General features: G+C 32.4%; 2 protein-coding genes across 2 annotated transcripts; both read left to right on the forward strand.

Annotated features, from left to right (window-relative positions):
- On the forward strand, window positions 326-1,012 carry LOC109706874 (zinc finger protein 2-like). Its single transcript, XM_020227889.1, has one exon. It carries the CDS (start codon window positions 442-444, stop codon window positions 886-888), a length of 447 nt encoding a protein of 148 aa, XP_020083478.1. The 5' UTR covers window positions 326-441; the 3' UTR covers window positions 889-1,012.
- Window positions 14,359-15,039, forward strand: LOC109706711 (zinc finger protein 2-like). Its single transcript, XM_020227679.1, has one exon. It carries the CDS (start codon window positions 14,497-14,499, stop codon window positions 14,932-14,934), a length of 438 nt encoding a protein of 145 aa, XP_020083268.1. The 5' UTR covers window positions 14,359-14,496; the 3' UTR covers window positions 14,935-15,039.

Genomic DNA, 21,985 nt, shown 5'->3' on the forward strand with positions numbered 1-21,985 from the left:
GGTTATCATAATAATTGGTTTAAATGGCTAGATTTATTTTGTAACTTCGTGAATCATGAACACCCACCGAAAAGATGTTTTTTTATATCAAAGAAAATTTAGAAAATACTTATAAAATTGTTCGTTAGTGTTACTCCCAAATTATTGTATGTGGTCATGCTACAGCTTTCATAGTTCAAATCTAAAAGTTTTAAAAGATAAATATAAACCATTATATGTGGCCAATACCTCATAGAAAGGTCAACCTTTCTCTCTTATATAATGGATAATATATATAATAAATATTTGAGGAATACTAGATCTCTAACCTACTTTGGATTGTAATCCTATAATTAGTATTTCTCTACATACTCTTTCTTTCTCTAGGGGTCCAATTAATCCTCGTTTTCACATTAGAACCAACCTCTATTCCCCTTGATCATTAAAAACCACAAACACCCTATGCTACACCTTTTTCCTATCTCTATGTTAGCTTCCATGGACATGGAGCCGGAGCCGGAGGAAGAAGATCTTAACCTAGACCTATCTCTCCAACCATCTTCGCCCCCGGAGCCGGCCGGGGTCTTCTCCTGCAACTACTGCACCAGGAAGTTCTACAGCTCGCAAGCGCTGGGCGGTCACCAGAACGCTCACAAGCTCGAGCGGAGCATCACAAAGAGGAGACGCGAGTCAGCTGCCGCTGCCGCCGCCGCCGTGCGCCCGCACGCGGGCGCAAGCTCCGGTGCGGTCGGTGGGAACTCGAGAGATGCGCAGGTGGAGTCGGCGAGGGTTGCGTCGACGGAGAGGCAGAAAGGGGAGAAGAGCTACAATGTGGGACGATTTGAAACAGGGATGAAGAAGAGTAATGAAGAGCTTGCGGGTGAGATTGATTTGTCTCTAAAGCTATGAATACCATGCATGCACTACGTTTGTTTCCTCTTTTCCTTGCTCTTTATATTATATATTTTCTTTCCTTCGGATAATATATATCACACGTGTAGATCCCCCTTCCCTACTTAAAAAAAAAACCTATTGCCTACTCCTGGTGTATCTGTATGTCTCATATCGTTCCTAATTTTCGATGATTAATGTCTTGAAACTTAAAATCTAAACTATTAGCTAGACGTAATCTATACTATCTAAAAGAGCATTTACATAAAAATGTTTACAAGATTTGAAAATCCATCACTAAGGTACGTATTAAACAATCCCAAAAATCAACGGCATATTTACAAGATATGCGTTCTATTAACACATTCAATGAATTAGATTTTGATTTTAAGACCATTATACAATCTCGGGGCTTGTATACGAAACGTGTACCTGAACACCCAGTGCATGCCATAGCAAGGGAGAAGGGGAAACTGAAACACCAATTCTACTCTGTGTAAGGATGATGAGCTTTTAATGTGGAGTCATTGACATGCACATTGGAATTAGTGAGAGGTGTTTATGGCAAGTGAATGTACTGTACAACTTCTAGGCATATTCTAGTCTCTCTTTCTCTCAAAGAACTATAGAAGTTTCTAAAAATGGAAATGAAAAAGAATCTATAGATTTCAATGTCTTAAGATAGATTTCAATGTCTTAAGATGGAGACGCTGCATATCATTTTTCGCACTGTTTCAGCTCCTGCTTCCGCCGCTGGTGTACGTATGTTATACGTTTGTAATACGTTATCATTTGTATATATGAGGAATACACCATGAAAGCTCTATGCTACTTATACTTACATTCTCTGCCATAGCAGCTGCATCTATACCACAGCTGATTTAATCAATTTGTTGCATTAATTTATGTTCAATTTTTAAACTTCAAAGTAGGAACCCTTGTGCCAATGAATGGTTAGGACCATTGAGTCAATTTTCAATGTTAGAACAAAGAGAAATAATTCTGTACTTTATTTTATAAAAAATATAAAAAAATCTTAACTGTTGATTAATAAAGGTTAAAAATGTCATTTTATTATATAGTAGATTAAAAGGTTATTTCATATGAGAGTATTTTTATAATTAAAGTAGATAAAATTTTAAGATGGTTTTGACTAATATCCCAAATTTAGCATTAATTTTGCACTAATTTAAACATTAATTTAAGATTTGATTGATATGCCAAATTTTAGGCATTAATTTTAAAAATTTTAGAATTCTTCTAACTTAAGCATTAATTTAAATTTAGGAATTTTAGAAATAGTAATATTTCCAAATATGTTGAATTTAAATATTTAATATTTAAATTTAAAAATTTAAATTTAAATAAGAGAAATTTTGATGATGGAGCTTACAAATCGACGATCCACTCCGTAAAATATAATCTAGAGTATCTAAAACTTCTAGGAAATAAATTTCGTAATTTTTTGAAATCATAATAAAGCCCATCAAGCTGGTATAAAATGAACAGTCAAAATCGAATGACATTTTAAAAATAGATGATTGGATCTTTTAATTTAAAATCGGAGTTATTGATCTTTATCTAGATAGTGAATAGAATTTTCTATCAAAATATCAACAGATTCCGATTCTTTTACACCGTTAAACTAGCAAGTATCCTATACCGGTCGTTAAAAGTTGTTAATTTTGTGACCTTTTGATCATAAGGTAAATGATATCGAAAAATTATGAAATTTAATTTTTAAAAATTGTAAATACTTTAGATAATATTTTAGAGTATGGATCGTCGATTTGAAAGTTATATCATCGAAAACGATTTTTGAATACGAGGGATCGTACTCATACGAATATAGTAGCCGGACTCTCTCTCTCTCTATATATAGAGAGGCCTAACCTAAACTTAATTAATTTAATATTCCAATAGGCTGACTATAACTCATTAATCACACTTCCTTTCTAAGGAACAATAAATCCTGTCTATAACAACTTGGTGTAAATCAACTCAAAATTCTAATCTATTTCTAATTTAGGGTTACTATACCCGATGAATCTATTTCTAATCTATTTCTAATTAAGGATAGTTACACCTCAATGACCTCATGAATCCATTTAATTTTGCTTCACAAAAATTTTAGCCCTCGTTACAAAATAATTTGAGTCCGCATATCTAACACCAACAAAATTAACCCTCTTAGTGGGGCCTTGATTTGAACACTTGGGTAATGTACGTCATGGCTATTCGTGGGCTTCGAAAAGGTTCATGTTCACTTCGCCTTCTACAGCAAAACCATATGTCATGTCAATGTCAGTATAGTACTCAATACAATATCTTTTTTCTTTTTTCCTGATTAAAGGTCAGCAAAACACTGCTTCCAACAGTAGAACATGTAGAAAATATCTGTAGAACAAAACGAGGTACAGTTGCAAAGCCCAAAAGTGATCTTTATGCATCTCATTAATTGTAAAGAATAAGGTTGAAAAAAATGGAGGTACTCATTTTAGAGATATACTATATTCTGTAAATTAGAAATAGGGTATAAATCTTATACTATTTTGTCCTAGGATGTAGATATTATTTTTGAATTTAATATTAAAAAAAAGTTTTGCTGAGTTTATTAGAAAAATATTGGTCTTGAATGGACGAGATATAAAATTGATTTCGAATTTTTTAGCGTACAAGTAGTGTGGCTAGCTCTTCTTTTTATTATTTATTTCATTATTTTTAGAAGTAAGAAGTAAAGTTATAAGATAGACAAAAGAATATGCATGCCGGTGACAAACATAGAGGTAATCAATTAGTACTCTAACACTCAGTTTGGTTCGGAGATAAGGGGGGATAATTTCTTATCCTCTCTTTATATCGAAACGTTATTTTTCGTACGCGAGAATAGCTTTCAACTATCTGAAATAAGCTGGTATCACCTGATATAAGTATGGAATTACTGTTTCACTCTTATCCCTGGAACAACTGAGAACAAGATTAATTAAACTCTAATTAATTTTAATTACAACATTAAATTATTAATTATTCTAATTAATATATTTAATATATTTAAATTATTAATTAATTTAATTAATATTAAATTATTATTTTTGGATAATCCGCTAAGGGTGGGAACGGTTGTTCTCACCCCTATTTTTAATTTTAAAATTTTAAAAACTAAAACTTAAAAAATTAAAATTAAAATTAAAATTTTTAAATTTATAATTTGTAATCTCAAAATTAAAGTTTATAATCTTATATTTTAAATTTTAAATTTTAAATTTTAAATTTGATATTTTAAAATTTTAAAATTTTAAATTTTAAATTTTATATTTTTCAAATTTAAATTTGATCTTAAATTTAAAGTTTTAAATTTAAAATTCTAAAATTTGAAATTTAAAATTTGAGATTTTAAATTTTAAATTTAAATTTAAATTTGAATTTTAAAATTTTAAATTTTAAATTTTAAATTTAAAAATATAAATATAAAATTTAAAAATTCAAATTCAAATATAATAAAAGGAATAATATCATTATTTTTTATGTATAATTATCCACTATTTTTTTATTCCATCTTATCTATCGAAATGCTTTTTTTTTTTATTCCCGAAAATAATATAATTTTTCATCAAAATACAAAATTGGTTTATTTCTTACTTACACTTGAAATTATAACTATCACCGAAATAGTCGGTTCTTTTTCTTTTTTTTTTTTGAGAGATAAGTAGCACGCTATCCACTTCGTTTATCACCGAAATAGTCAGTTCTTTTTTTCTTTTTTTTTTTTGAGAGATAAGTAGCACGCTATCCACTTCGTTTATCACCGAAATAGTCAGTTCTTTTTTTCTTTTTTTTTTTTGAGAGATAAGTAGCACGCTATCCACTTCGTTTATCACCGAAATAGTCAGTTCTTTTTTTCTTTTTTTTTTTTGAGAGATAAGTAGCACGCTATCCACTTCGTTTATCACCGAAATAGTCAGTTCTTTTTTTCTTTTTTTTTTTTGAGAGATAAGTAGCACGCTATCCACTTCGTTTATCACCGAAATAGTCAGTTCTTTTTTTCTTTTTTTTTTTTGAGAGATAAGTAGCACGCTATCCACTTCGTTTATCACCGAAATAGTCAGTTCTTTTTTTCTTTTTTTTTTTTGAGAGATAGGTAGCACGCTATCCGCTTCGTTTATTTTATTTAGAAATAAACCTATCTGGAAATGTGAATCAACTAGGATTTGAAGTTGGGTCTCGGGTACCAACCACCAAGCATTTTGCTACTTGTTTTAGGGATGGTTGGTGAAATAGTCAGTTCTTGTTTTAGGTTTTATTCTATGTAGTTTGTAATTTAGATGTCAATTAGTGGCAAATTTTTTTTTTTCTAGATCTGTCAGGTTGAAGATATTGATGTTGCAGGCCTTATGGGGTGATAACAAACTTTACCTAAAAGTCCAAAACAAATTTATTGCATAATTACAAACAAATTAAAATAAATCAACCAACAAAAACAAATCAAAGAATCAAAATTCTCTTCTTCTCCTCCTCTTTTCCCCTCTCTAATTACTTACAAACTTGTAATATTGGATAAATAACCATTCAAATAATATTGGTTGCTTCCCCATTAGTTGAACACATCTAATTAATTACAAGGATCATCGAATTTTCTCCATACTTATCTAATCCGATCGGGTCCTCTCCAGGCTCTTCTCCCTTTCGCAATATCGAAGCTCGAGCGACACCTTTCTCTCCATCCGAATATGTTTATAAAAATTCGCGATAAAAACATCCGCCCTCGCATCAATATCGTCGCTCCCTGGCGTCGACACCGAGCTACTCGTCCGCGACACTGCAGCAGTACTGGAGCTCGAAAAAGAAGAGGCGCCCGTGTCGAGGTATACGCTGTCGGTGGCGTCAGCTAGGCTCGGTCGGGGGCTAAAGCTCACCAGTTGTGGCCCGGGCGACGAGCCAATGATCGAAAACATGACCCACCTGGTGGGGTTGAACGATAACAAAAATTTCACCTTGTGAATTGCCCTTCTCAGGCGACTAAGGAGTTGAAACCTCTTAGTATTAGTGATTGCCATGGGTGGTTTCGTTATTTTGGTGCGAAAGAGCTTTGAATAGAGTTTCTTAGGGTAAATGTAGGTGTGTTTTCATATATTTATATTATATGGATAGGGAGAGAGAAATAGATATACGGAATGGTCTCATGGGAAACAAATTAGAGGAAACTACATTTCTTGGAAAAGAGATTGCTGGGAAGGTGAGGAAAGAGTCGTGTGGACTTGGCCACAACGTGTGGGGGAAAAATCACTGCATGCATGCACCGCGCATGGCCTGTAGACCGGGTCTTCAAAACTCAAAAATAGATGCATGCACCAAGTTTGATTTATATAATGCTAAATAGTTTACATAAAGAAAATAATAATTTCATATAGAGACTGATGTTAGCTAGGGCGCAACATGATGTATTAATTAAAGCCGGTTGAATTTAGTCGTGAATGAAACATACGGTCACTAAACCTATCTGTCGTTAGTAATTTTATTTTTAGTATATAGACGGCAAAAAGTTGAAAAAACTAATGATTTTACAATAGTTGTTGTTTGTTACATGACAATGAAGTTAAAATTATACGTTCGAATTGAAATTATATGTTGAATGATTTAAACATATGGACTTGACTGCAGCGATTTCTATACATTTCTATCGTGTGACATTATTTATTATTTAGTAAATTCACAATATTTAAATTATGGAGATTAGAGTTCTGAAAGGAGAGGTACATAGGCTGCATTGTATAATTATACTCTGTTATTTATCTATACTGAATTTCTTTTGGCTTAATTATCTTTCGCTATCGAAATATGTCAACGGCCGAAATGTGTGAAGTTTTGTTTCTTCTTCTATATTCTTATATATTTTTTATATTTTTTATCTTATAAAATTTTTCATTCAATCCATGCATGTAGCACAATAAAAAGCACACCAGTTTTAAGATATTAAAGCATCAGAATTGTAGAGTAGATTTAAACTTAATCCTCAAGATTTATGTTTTGAAGACTTTGGTGTATAGACCACGGTCCATGGAATAATTTCTCTGAGTAGGATACACGTAGAGCAAGTCCAGTGTGTCCGCGTAATCAAATACGCTGTAGCTTGGGCGTGTTGGGAACCACAACTGCTTTGTTATGAAGTTCACTACACGTGGCAGGTTCACGGCGGATTGATTAATGAGAAAATTCGGACCGTACGATGGATTGAACATGTCGCGAGAGCCAATATGTGCGAGGTTCACTGAATTCGTGGTCAACGGTCAACATTTAATCATGTACATGTGGCTTAATTGTATAGAATGAGTGTGCTAATGTGTGAATGTTTGACTCGGTCTCTAGCCGTGGTTTGGCTCGAGTTGAGTTCTTTTGCCCTTTTTTTAATTTTTTAATTTTTTTTTTTTTTTGGAAAACTACATAACTCTATTTATTATTAAAAAAAAAAAAAAAAAACGAGATTGAGACTTACGCAGCCTAAGAAAAACAAAGAAAAATATCAAAAGATATGGTAATTAATCTACTGAGACGCTCGAGTAGAGATGCACGTGAAGTAGTGAAGCTTTATGCGTAAAAGTGAAGTCGATTAGTAAGTTTTTTTCTCCTATGTATAATAGTAGATAGTTCCGCAACCTTTGAGACTTGAAGTTCATCTCCAATGCTATGTCTTATTTGAGTCTAACAATTCAACTGCACCTTATTACAATTTTAAAGTAATAAACTTGATATGCATCTCAGGAGAGTAACGCGCTTCATGGAATGAAAGGTCTCTTAGTTTTTCCACATTATATGCTATTATGTTTCGGCTCTTGAGTGAAGAAGTGTATGATTAAGATGATAGTCGTTCTCTAGGGTTGAGTCGGTGGTTGGTTAAATAGTATGATCTAACGGATAAAAATAATCAAAGAGATAAATCTAACGACGAAAAATTTAATAGCACCAAGCGTTTGGTGTCATTGATAGCATAATAACCAGACTCTTGGATGAAGAAATGTGTAGTTTAGAATATATTTTTTTTTGGGGAGATAGATAGTACGCTACCCGCTTCGTTAATTTATTTCATTTAGAAATAAACTTAGCTGGAAATGTGAATCAACTAGGATTCGAACTTGGATCTCGGGTACCAAGTTACTGGTACTATTAGGTTTTTAGCCCTTGAATGAAAGGATGTGCGGTTAGAATAATAGTGGTCCCCTAAGGACGTGTGTGGTTGATGGAAGGGATGGAAGTGGATCAAAATTATGATATCTTATTAATTAACTAACTAAAATTATGATTTTATCATTATCCTGTAATTTAGAATTAATATTATTTTCTAGTAGGATCTATTTAATTGACTTGCTACCTCTCCACATGTTGTGGTGTGCAAACTTTGAATATTTATGATCAATTAATTAATTTAAAAATTGGAGTAAAATTTTCTCAGTTGATGAAACCACAAACTTACTCTACCTTAATGGTTGATTTAAAGATTGTGAACTCATATATTGATAAAATATAAGTTAAAAGAAGTGGTTGTACATCATGCACATGTACCCAAACATGTTATCACAAAAATGGATTACGAGGGACCACTTTTGATATTTACAACGCTTCAGAGACAGCAATGTTATATATGCTTGTTAATTTCAGCCGCACAAATGTTTGGTCCCTCTTTTGCATGGTAAGTAGAAAATGACTAGGCACCGGCAATTGATCTAAGAACACAACAAAACAAGATTCCCATCAAGTCCAAAAATAGAAACTCAATAGTGTAGAAATAAAATAATTACGTCTAAGCAGCTTAAAAGCGTCTTCTAAGTATTTAGAACTCCTGTTTGTATCTTTTCTTCTTAGTTGTGTGTTCGTATTAGCTAGTAATATATCAATATAGAAATTATTGCCTACACAAAGCGCGCGCATATGTATGTCTCATCTTTCGGTTTACACTTATAGTGACCTAAAACTATGTATAACCTGAGATTTTTTTTTTCTTTTTTCAAACAAGAAAGTGGTGATTCAAATCGTAATTACTGCCCTGCAAAAAACAACTAGCAAATTTAGGTTGTAGAGAATATAATATATAAACAATGTTCTTTGATGACTTGAGCTTAATTAAGTTTTTGGTGATAAGTGATTGTTTTATATAATTTAATATGGCATGAGAATAAGAGGTAGTAACTTGGAATCTTACTAGATCCCTAGTCTTATTTAATTAATTCCTTCTAATAATTCAAACTTATGTCTTGGCCTATCAAGAAGTTTTACGGTGAGACAATTAAGAGCCAGACATGAGAGGGAGTGTTAAGAATAAATAAAATATAAAGACATCATTCTATTGAGGCTTAAGTTTAAGTTTATGGAGAAAAACGGTTGTTTTATGTTATTTAATAAAGGTGGTGGTTGTTAAAATTAAAGTTAGTATTTACTTCATTACCTACATATTCACATTGTCAAGGACATTTATGCATAAACTTATTTATCTAAATGCTGCTGATTTTTGCGCAAATACTTAAGCTAATTTTGTGTGTATGAGGGCACTGGCCCAAATAAGTAAGATTTTACATGCTTGAATACTAAATTTGTAGGATTAACTCCGATCGAGATAATGTCACATACTTATAGAGGTATTTATGCACCAAGAAAAAAGAGGCTTGCTTGCTGCCAAAAATATTCGAAAAAATATATTTTGGTATTCTTGGAGGTTGTTAATATGTCCATCAGTACATCTGATATTTTTTTTTTTTTTAGAGATATGTAGCACGCTACCCGCTTCGTTTATTATACATATGGTATTTTAAACTTTGTGCACTCATGTATCACTCAGGAATACTAAAAGTGCTATGAAAGGTTCATTTGGTTTACAGTTTGTAGAATTTCAATAACTCTTCATATTTTTTATTAAGAAGATTCAAATTATTACAATTAAACTCAAGTTGGATGAGCGTCAGTAACGTAGTGCAATCATTGTAAATTTTTGGATGGTAGAAATATTAAATTAATTATCATGAATTATGAGGTATCATTCTTTTCATACTTGATGATAATTATTAGTAGTTCATTAATAAGAATATTTATATTTTCTTAACTGTCTTCCAATCCAAGTGGTTTAATAAGTTAGTAACAAACTTATCTTTCCCATATAAAAAATATACAATTTTTACAAAATATTACAGTGAACAATAATCGAGATATTATTCTTTGCATTTTGTACTTCCCATAATCCATAGAGAACAAAGGTGTGCCTTAGAGAGGAAATCACCTCTGTAATACTTAAACATATCATCAATAACGACCGGTCAATTAAATCTCTCTTCTTGGAAAAAAAATACAATAAACATACTATTTTAATAACAACGATAAGATGAGTGACTTCAAAAAAAATAATTTGTATAAATTGAGAATGCTATATTAATAATATAACTAGTGCATTCTTTTTTCTTTTTTTTTTTCATCACTGGGGGAGCAGTGATTGTCACGCCCCGAGACCGTCGCATCGAATGTCGCCGAACCGAAGCCGCCGGAGGAACACTCACCGGCGGGAGACGTGCCGCCACCGGAGTCGCAGCAATGCCCTCATCCGCAGCCGCCTCAGGCGCGCGCGCCGAGGGTGCGGGCGGATCACGGGACGTGACAGTGATAGTGCAGGATATTAATTAGTAATCTAATCATTACGCAGCCAAGTTGCTACTCTGAAAGGCTCCCCCAACCACAAGTATGTTTGCGACATGTGCCTTTTTAAATTGAACAAGTGGGTGGTAGAAGCATCACTGTTTCAAGAGTCCTTCTCTAGAGATAGGACAAAAGAAGTCCCCCGCCCCAGTCCGTACAAATATTGATAAGGCTGAATTGATATATGGATGATGGATTGATATACTGGCATCGCCACAGCAAATTTTATACTCAAGAACACTTTAAATAATAACTAGTGATGGTTTTAAGCGTCGGTAAAAATAACTTCGATGCTTGTAAAAATATCGAGTAAAAAATTATTAAATAAATATATTGGGATAAATATACTCACGTTTTAATATAGCGTTGGAAATTTTTGTCAGTATTTAATAAATATAAGCTTATTGACGATGCTTAATCATGATGTCGGTACATGTTAAATATTGAATATGCTAGAATAGAACGTCGTCTAAAATATATTGAGTAATAATTCAATACACCATGTAAATCTTGACTATTTATTTTTGTAAATAGATAGTTGAAATATAATAAGATTCTAGAGGCGACCTACTATTCAAGTATAGGTACCATTCACCAGGTACCTATTTAAAGAGTATTTTGGTCTTATGAAAATATTTTGGTCTATAAAATCGGTTTTTTTCAACTAAGAATACTAAAACCTTCTCAAATATCTATAACAATAATTGGAATTCAAATTACAACTAAATTGTAAATTTAAATGCAAAGAAACATAAAAAACTTAATTATAAATCAAATTCAACTTTTAAATATAAAACACAAATTTAAATAAAACTTTCAGTGAATTTTTATTATTTTATTTATTTATTTATTTATTTATTTATTTTTGAGAGAAGGTAGCATGCTACCGAAAAAAAAAAAAAAAAAAAACTCACGCCCTCTTAAGGCTAGAACAGCAATTCACCCATGAAATTTTTAATTATTTCATGATTCAGGCAGATTCAGGCAGGTTATGAAATAATAGAGATATAGAGATAGGGGGAGAAAATTAAGGAGGAACAAAATGTGATTTTTTGGATTGATAAAAGACTAATAAAATATATATAATATATATAGGCAACTCTTAATTAACTTTCACATTAAATATAAATAATTTGAGAATTATAACCGACTTAAATCACATGAAGCTTGAATAGTTGTTGCTTAAAGTTTTCCTTATGTGATTGAAGGCAAAAGATTTGATTTTTGCTCCGTAAAAAATATCGCCGTTCATGATTTGCCAAAATAACATATTTTACTTACAAAATTATTTATCTTATTTTGAGAAATTGACTAGAAAGTAAAATATGTCGTTCCATTCTGTACGTCTGGTTATATTTCTCATCTATTAAAACCAATAACTTTTTGAATGAGATTAAGATATTCATTAATACATACAGGGTCTAAAGAAAAATGCTACTTGTATGCCGGTATATAGGTGTAGATCTTTATATCCTTCAAATCCTAGATTCACAAATCCTAGTGGATTTTAATTAGTTAACGAAAATACAAAATGATAAGACTAGTGAGGGAATAAGGACCTTAGATGAGTAGGATGTAAGATTTATCCTAAGCGAGAGGTGTATGTTTCAATGCGTTTAATTTCACTACGATTCTAATTAATATCGAAAAGTCTTCGATACAAAAAAGGCCCTTAACTCTTAAAGCTACAAAGTTTGAGCAATGCTTCTATATTTTTTATTTTTAGATGCCGTTCTTTGCTTTTATTTAGTTGTGACCCGCAATAGCAAGTTACCTTGAAAGAGATACCGTTCATCAGATACTCCAAAAAAAAGTATTTTGGTCTTTTGATCCAGGGGTAATTAAATAATTTTGCCCTCACTATATTATCAAATCTATTCTTTTTTTGTTTCTTTTTCCTACCTCTCTATCTTTCTTCTCCATTCATAGATGGGGAGGCGTAGTTGTTTCAGGTTCAGTTTTTGGGTTAGGGTTTGGGTTTGAGTTTGACTTTCAAATTTTTTAATCAATTTTGGATTTGGATATGAATTTTCGAAATCCTTCAAGTTCACATATAGATTTGGGATTGATAAACTTTCTTTAAATTTAACAATATTTAATTACATAAATAATCTCAACATGAAATTACCTTTTAACCTGCTAAGGGATAGAATAACAATTTTATTCTTTATTGATCAATGGTTAAGATTTTTTTTTTATTATTTATAAAATAAGTACCGAATTATTTCTCACAAAGTTTTATTTGGTGGCCCAAACAATTGAACTCTAGATCAGACGGTACGTGGCTGTGTGGGATGCAAGCTCGCATTATCTGACTTATTTTTTTGATTAATAAATTTTACATAAAAATCACTTTACAGACGCACACATTGAAACCAGGGAATCCAAAATATCATAAATCTAATTTTACTTTGGATAATTACATTTACATCTTACATTTAGAAAAGAAACTACAGTATAATAATCAAGCTACGTACTTTTGGTCCCCTCGCAATAATCAACAACTGAATCGTTACAGCGCATCTGTCTACATTGAGATGGTATATATTTGATGTTTTCCGGAACTGTGGGATGTCCTTATGTTCATCATGAGAGTGTGGTTGATATAGACAGAGAAAGGGAAAAGCCAAGGAGGAAAAAAATGAGGGTTAAAGCACTATGTTTCTTTCTAGGATAAATTACACTTTTACGTGCTCTTTAAACTATAAGACGCATAATATTTTAATCTTCAAATTTTAAGTGTTATTTTTTTGTTTTATTTTTTAAAAATTATTGCAATCAAACTTCACAATTTAATTTAGCAGACTAGATGGTAATATATTGCCAATTACTATCATATTATAGTTATTGTCATATCATCATCTCCAATTAATACTGCCAAATTAGCAAAACATCAGTTAGTATCTAGCTAGTTAACTTAATTGAAATTATAGCAAATTAGAATTTAAGGACTGAAATATCATGCATCATTTTGTGTGAGAACCATATGTATAATTTAACCCCCCTTTTTCTTCTTTTTTACTATAGAAATGAATAGAAAATGTCCACTTACCCACACAACTTTCCCTCCAAATTAATATAATGGAGCCATATAAATGAGGGCGACATCGACTTGGTCCCAGATCTTTTTCTCCAGAGTCAAGGCTCTCTCTCTCTCTCACCTTAATTAGTTCTCCCTTATCAACTTGCTCCAAAGGAGCACCATACACATGCTTCTCCATCATAATTACAAGAAAATTACATGCTTCATATATCCACCTGCAAAATTCGACATTAATAGTAGTTTATTTATGCTTACGTAACAACTTTTTATTAGTTCTTTTAAAATATCATGTGTAATTATCAGCATATCTATAAATTACACCACTCTTTAAGTGAACTGTACTAACTAACCAATTAAATTAAGTTTTCCATCATGGTATAAAGGTAATTGTTGTAGAATATGTAGGTTATCATATAATATTGCCTCTAATTATGAATTAAATGGTTAAATTTATTTTGTAACTTCATGATTCGTGAACACCCACTGATGAGACGTTACCAACAAAGTAAGTTTAGAAAAAAAAAAAAAAAAACTTATAAAATTATTTATAATAAGCGTTGTTCAGAAATTATTGTATGTAGTTTGTATTATAATGCAGCATTTAAAATTCAAACCTATCTAGAGGTTTTAAAATAAAAGTATAAACCATTATATGTGGTCTACACTAGAAGATCTTTACGCCAATAAACGTAATCTTTAACTTTCTCAATCTACTTTGGATTGTAATGTCGTAACTTGGCCATCAAAGGCCAAATTTATTTACTACACTAGTCTCATCACTTTGTTTTTACTTTAACCCGTCACTCAACATTTCTCTAAATATTTTTTTCTTTCTCTAGGGGTCCAATTAATCCTCGTTTTCACATTAGAACCAACCTCTATTCCCCTTGATCATTAAAAACCACAAACACCCTATGCTACACCTTTTTCCTATCTCTATGTTAGCTTCCATGGACATGGAGCCGGAGCCGGAGGAAGAAGATCTTAACCTAGACCTATCTCTCCAACCATCTTCGCCCCCGGAGCCGGCCGGGGTCTTCTCCTGCAACTACTGCACCAGGAAGTTCCACAGCTCGCAAGCGCTGGGCGGACACCAGAATGCCCACAAGATCGAGCGGAGCATCGCGAAGAGGAGGCGCGAGTTGGCCGCCACTGTCGTGCGCCCGCGCGCGAGCGCAAGCACCAGTGCGGTCGGTGGAAACTCGAGAGACCCGCGGGTGGAGTCGGCAGACGTTGCGTCGACGGAGAGGCAGAAAGGGGAGAAGAGCTACAATGTGGGACGATCTGAAACAGGGATGAAGAAGAGTAACGAAGAGCTCGCGGGTGAGATTGATTTGTCTCTAAAGCTATGAACAGCATGCATGCACTAGGTTTATTTTCTATTTTCCTTGCCCTTTATATTATTTATTTTCTTCTCTTTGGATAATATCACACGTGTAGATTGATTCTCTGGTTCATTATCTATCTCTTCCTCTTCACACGCGACTTCCCCGCCCCACACAACTCTAAAAACTATCGTTCCTAAACTAATAGCTAGATGTAATCTGTACCATCTAAAAGAGCATCTGCATAACAAATTAACGATATTTGAACATTTATAAAGAAACATTGTTCGATCTATAAGAAATGATATGTATCATGGTTTTGAATGAATTAGATTTTGATTTTGAGAGTCTTATCATGGTATTTCTGGGGTGTTGTGTATGAGATGAGTACCTGTACACCCAGTGCATGCCATAAATTGTCTCTCTCAAACTACAATTCCTTCACTCTATAGTGTTTGTGCATTTGTGTACATGTGTGTGTGTGTGTGCGTGTGTGTGTGTGAGAGAGAGAGAGAGAGAGAGAGAGAGAGAGAGAGAGAGAGAAAGAGAGTTAGAGAACACTGCAATATATATATTATCAAAACTAGACAAGGGAGAAGGGGGAAAAAGAAACACTGCAATCTCTCTCTCTCTCTCTCTCTCTCTCTCTCTCCCCCAAAGAAGAGCACTAGAGGTTAATTAGGCAATGAGCAATAATGAAAGAAGCCATTGTTGCTACCTAAAGTAAGTAAGCATGGTGAATTTGTATGTGATGAGGAAGCCTAAAAATGGAAATGCAAAGAATCCACAGATATCAATGTCTGAAGAAGATGGATAAGCATACAGTACTACTGGAGATGGTGTATACTATCACTGTTCCAGCTGCAGCTACATACGGCCGCTGGTATACGTATGTTATACGTTGTTATTATTATTTGTTATTATTATTGTGTATATGAGGAATAAAGCATAAAAGCTCTGTGCTAGTTGCACAACAGCATCTATATTGCACGTGATTTAATTAATTTGTTTTCTTATATTTTTTTATTGAGTCTACATTAATTTTTAAACTTCAGATGTAACAAAATAATAATTTATTGGGTCCAAATCATCCGTCTAAAATATTTAAGTCTAGTTATTTTTACTAGTATCTATAATCTCTTATATATCTAATCATAATTTTATTCTCATCCGATATGGGGCTATTGGGATGTCACCATCCAATCACACTTAGAGTCGAAAATCGTCAGACGATGTGAGACTTTTCTCACTAATTCTATCAATCTGATCCTGACTTAGCTTGTCACCTGGTCATTCCTGCCATGATTTAGCCTATCATTCCGACCTAGTACAACGAGACTCATCTCATATTTCTAATTAGTGATTGATTTTTATATCAAATATAACGATCCGATCTAGTAGCAATAATAATTTATTGGGTTTAAATCACCGGTCCAAAATATTTAAATTCAGTTATTATTATTATGGTTCATAATTTTTTATATATTCAATTATTATTTTATTTTTATTACATGTGCAAATATTAAAATGTCACATCAAAGTGGAACAGCCTCGTGCCAATAAATCGTTACGGCCACTGAGTAACTTGTCAACAAAATTAACCCTTTTAGTGGGGCCTCTATTTGTGCACTTGGGTCATGCATGTCATGGCCATTTTTGGGCTTTGAAAAAGTTCATGATCAATTTGGCCTCTATAATAAAATAATATGTCATGTCAATGTCAGTACAATATTATTGTTTTTTTTTTATTAAATGTCAACAACTGAAACAATGCTTCCAACAGTAGCACTTGTTGAACACATCTGTAGAACAAAATGAGGAATAGTTGCAAAGTCCAAAAGATATCTTTTATTAATTTGATGGGTGGAGCAAGCATCTTATTAATTGTAAAGAATAAGGTTGAAAAAATGGAGGGAATTTTTTTAGAGATATACTACATATAAATGAGTAATGTGGTATAAATCTTATACCATTTTGTCCCGAAATTAATGTAGATGTTATTTTTTAATTTCTAATATTGGAACAAAAGTTGCTGAGTATAGTATAAAAATATTGGCCTTTGATGTATGATTGATATATATATATTTATATATATATTTAAGTGTACAAGTAACGCGACTCTTCTTTGTATTGTTAATACCATTATTTCTAGTAGTAAGAAGAGAAGTTACTGATATGAGATATGCCAAAGAATTAATATGCATGCTCGATCTTGACAAACATATATAGTGATGATCAAGTAGTACTCTAACAACATGAAATAATCACTGATCACATATTTGTACTTTTGATAGCTACTTTGCTTTTGTCCTACAAGATGTAGAACAAGCTCAAAATGAAACTTTAATTGTTACCATGCATGGACCTGTAGTCTAGAATTAACGAGCATTTTGCATGCGCGCATGTCAAATTCTAGAGTGGATGTGAATTGATTTCTTTTTCCTTTTTCTTTTTCTTTTTCTTTTTCTTTTTTGAAAAAGTGTTTGATTGTGACAAGATGTAAGAAAATGAAACTGAAAACTGAATCTAATAACACATATATATAGGGCCTGCTTAGCCCCCTGCTATTATTCAATGAAGTGTAATCCAAGTAATGAACCTAAGCCCCTCTGAGTTTTATATTCAGTTAATTCAAAATTTCTATCCAGTATAGTAACTCTATATGTTATTAACAGTTAATTGGACCAATTTTATTCACTAAAAATGTGTGAAATCATTAAATTTAGTGAAATCATTGATAAATTCCATAAAATCTCAATTTTTTTTGGCTATTTCCAAACAAAATCATAAGTGAATTGGTCTCAATTAAAAAATAAAGGGTCGAGGGGTCATTTCAAAATGGCATATATATTAATTCGAGGGGGTCAATGTATATTTTACCTTACATTTTTCCCTTTTTTATGGTCCATGGTTGGTTTATGAGGGCCTGCTAATTTGAGAAATTAGAAGTTTTAGCCTAGTGGTGATGGGCCGAACTTGTTTGTCACTTTCGTTAATGGCTCAACATATATACGAAGCTCCTTTTGATACAACATATTATTATTATTATTATCATCATCATCACCATCACCAAACTCGTAGGTTATTGGCTGTAGATGTATCCTTCTAGTTTCTTACTCCGTCTCGGATTCGATTTTGAAAATATAAGGTATCATCCAAATTTCGAACCTAGTAAGACCTTATTTAAATATCAGAATAATTTATTCGGTATGAGAATATTTTAGTATATATGATTATAATTAAGTTGATTTTTTGCTTCTTCAAATTAAGGTCGTGGTGTTCACGATTTGTTATGATAGTATATTTCACCTATGAGTTGATTTATCTTATTCTGAAAAAATAATTTAAATGTCAAATAAAATATACAATTCTAACTGTTTGATCACACTCCTTATCTATCAAATGTATAAATTTTTTGAATGGATCAAGAGAATATATCAAAGAAGATATTCATACATCCAAACAGAGTCTATGTAATTTTAAGTTACTTTGATTTGAAGTATTACAATTACTAAACTAAAATTTTGCAAGATCAAGCATGCATTTTGTTCACTTCAAAAACACCATTAATTTTTCATGAAATACTTTCATGAACGGCTCAACAATTCCTCAAAACAGCTTAATTAGTTGACACTAACAAATCCTAATTAATCAAATAGGGTATATCCCTGTTTAATAAAAAAAAAACAAATCCTAATTAAGTAAATTTAATTCCTCATGAAATACTTTAGTAGATTCCTATTCGTTATGGCCTTGGAGGGAGTTCAGCCTACGGATCTGGGAGACAATGTGAGTTTGTCTAGAATAAGTGGATGGCAACGAATAGAATTCAATCCGATTGAACTCGACTGACGGGACTGATAGCCAACTAGTTGGTCATTTTGGATGTCAGGAACGGTGTTATTTTTAGAAAGGCTCGGTCAGATTCCTTGTCAGTGGTCAATAAGATCTGACAGTTGACTACCCTGTGGGAGCAACTTCTCTCGGCAAAGCAGTAAATACTGTAAACTGTAAAATGTAAACTTTGTTTTTTTTTCATTTTTGATCAAGGTCTACTACTATCTCATCCCTGCAGTTCAGTTCATCCTTCTAATAAATGAAATAGGTAGCGTTCTATTTTTTTCATAAAAAAAAATGAGCTAAAAATATCCGCCCTCGCATCAATATCATTGTCCCCAGCGTCGACATCGAGTTACTCATCTGCGACACTGCAGAAGTACTGCAGCTCAAAAAAGAAGTGGCGCCCGCGACGTATACGTTGTCAGTGGTGTTGGATAGGCTCGGCCGGCCCGGGGGCTAAAGCTCACCAGTTGTGGCCCGCGTCGCCCCGATGATCGAAAACATTACCCACCTGGTGGGGTTGAAGGACAGCAAAAATTTCACTTTGTGAATTGCCTTTCTCAGGCGACTAAGGATCGAGTTGAAACCTCTTAATTAGTATTATTGATTGCCATGGTGGTTAATTATATTGGTGTCAAAGAGTTTTGAATAGAGTTTGTTAGGGTAAATGTAGGTGCATGTGTTCCTTCAAATGAGAGAGGGAGAGATGTATATATACATAGGGAGAGAGAAATAAATACATGGAAGGGTCTCAGGGAAACAAAATAGAGGAAGCTACGTGGCTTTAAGAGATTGCTTGGAAAGTAAGGAAAGAGACACGTTGGAGACGAAATCCACGTATGAGGCCACAACGAGGTGGGGGAAAAGTTATTGCATGCATGCACCACGGCCTGTAGACCGGGTCTTCAAAACTATAGATGCACCAAGGGTTAAATATGATTTATATAATGCTAATATAGTTATATATAGTATTCGCATTTACTAAATTTATTCGACATTAGTAATTTTTAGTTTTACTTTTGGGTAGTAAATAGTTGTAATAGTGAAAAGTAGTTTTAAAATATTTATAATTTAATAAGTAAACTAAAATAAAATTAATATATTATATCCTAATGTAACTAGAGTTATATCCTAATGTAAAGTATTATATCATATTATTTGCCATCTAGTAAATTCATAGAATTAATTCAAATTATAAAGATTAAAGTTCTTAAAAGAAAGGTAACTAGGTTGCATTGTATGGTTTTACTTTGATCCTAATCAGTAAAGACACTTTTAGAAAGGTAACTATATGTCGTTCATTTTTAAAAAATAAAATCAGCTAGAAAAATAAAGCAACTATACAGCTAGGTATATAGTCGAGTAAAGTAGATTTATGTTTTGAAGGCTTTGGTGTATAGACCACGGTCCATGGAATAATTTCTCGGAGTAGGGACACACGTAGAGCAAGTCAAGTGTTTCCACGTAATCAAATAAGTTGTACTAGCTTGCATGTGCAGGCGAACACTTTTGCTTTGGGGTGAAGTTCGATACACGTGGCAGGTTAACTGCGGATTGATTGATGAGAAAATCTCCACCGTACGATGATTGAACATGTCGTGAGACAATAATAAGTGCGAGGTTCATTTGCATTAGTGGTCAACGGTCAACAATTTTTTTTTTTTTTGTTTGGATGTTGTACATGTGGCTCAATTGTATAGGATGAGTGCGCTAATGTGTGCATGGTTGACTCGGTATCTAAGAAAAGTTGAAAATCCACTGATACTTCTCTCTCTCTCTTTTTAGAGAAATAGGTAGTACGCTATCTGCTTTATTTATTTCATTTAGAAATAAGTTTAACTGAAAATATGAATCAACTAGAATTCGAACTTGAATCTCGAGTGCAAACCACCAAGCCTTTTGTCACTTGCTCTAGGGACGGTCGGTTTCTCTCCCTCTCTTAAGCTCTAACTATTATGATTAACTATTTGGTCCCTCAAATATATATTTCACTTATAAACTTGATTAATATATGCTTTTTTAACCCTCCAAAAAAGGAGAAATTTAATTAATTGTTCAAATTTTAGACTTAATTTGTAATGCCATCGATACTTCATCTTTTCGAAAGACAAACAGAAGGGAGATGAAGAAAAGAAAAGAACAAATTGATAATCGGAGAATTCTGGGTTGATCATTTAAGCAATATACATCGTGCGCTCGATCATTATTACTTGGATCAAATTAAACCTGCAATCTTAAGCTTGTGTACTTAAATATTTTCGCGTTATCGGCTTATTAATTAGTTTACTGTTGAGAAGCCCTTCAAAAGAACAAATTGATTAGGTGAAGGGCATCTAAACTTTTCCTATACACTCTTTAACAAAAAGCTAGAATTCTTGTGTTCATCAAATTAATACATGAGTTCATCAACAACTGTTCAAGAACTAATCAAGTCGATCAATATAACTAATGTTATTATAGTGATATTTGTATCTTATATATAATTGTAGAAATCAACATTGACTCGAATCAAATCCATTATAATTAAAACTAGTAACATTAATTAACTAGAGCCAATTCCACCACACAACTGAGAAGGAAAATAACTAGACATCCAGGTGAAAAATGTGCGGGGTCTCAAATATAAGCTATTTAATTTATAATAAATATGTCCTTCAACTTGTCATCTCATATATGAACATTTTTTAATTTTCTTTTATTTTGATTTGGATTATTTTAGTCTATTGTGACGGATATTTCATTAAATTAATTTGTAATTTAGCCAAATTTCATCCTTTAACTACTTTTTAGCTGGAGGAAAAATAAAATTTCATTTGATTAATTATGAACGATACATATAATATAGTACCGTTACTGTACTCTTATGAATACGATTGAATTTGTACTCAAAAATCATTTTTGATGATAGAACTTTTAAATCGATGATCTATAGTGTTAAACATGATTTATAGCATTGAATCTTCTAGAAATGAAGTATCATAATTTTTTGATATCATTTACCTTACGATCAAAAGATCTCAAAATTGATAATTTTTAACGACCAGTATAGAATTCTTGCTAGTTTAACGGTATAAAAGAATAAGAATTGGTTGGATTTTTAGTAGAAAATTTTATTCACTGTCTATATAAAGATCAATAATTCCAATCTTATTTAAAAGGCCGTTCAACTTTAACCATTCATTTTATGTTCACTTGATAGAGTTTATTATAATTTCAAAAAATTATAAAATTTAATTTG

The sequence above is a fragment of the Ananas comosus genome, linkage group 2, assembly GCF_001540865.1.
Source record: "Ananas comosus cultivar F153 linkage group 2, ASM154086v1, whole genome shotgun sequence".
In the NCBI taxonomy this organism is placed as follows: domain Eukaryota; kingdom Viridiplantae; phylum Streptophyta; class Magnoliopsida; order Poales; family Bromeliaceae; genus Ananas; species Ananas comosus.

Excerpts from the sequence above, each read along its gene's own strand:
- LOC109706874 (XM_020227889.1), top strand. The coding sequence starts at position 442 with ATGCTACACCTTTTTCCTATCTCTATGTTAGCTTCCATGGACATGGAG.
- LOC109706711 (XM_020227679.1), top strand. The coding sequence starts at position 14,497 with ATGCTACACCTTTTTCCTATCTCTATGTTAGCTTCCATGGACATGGAG.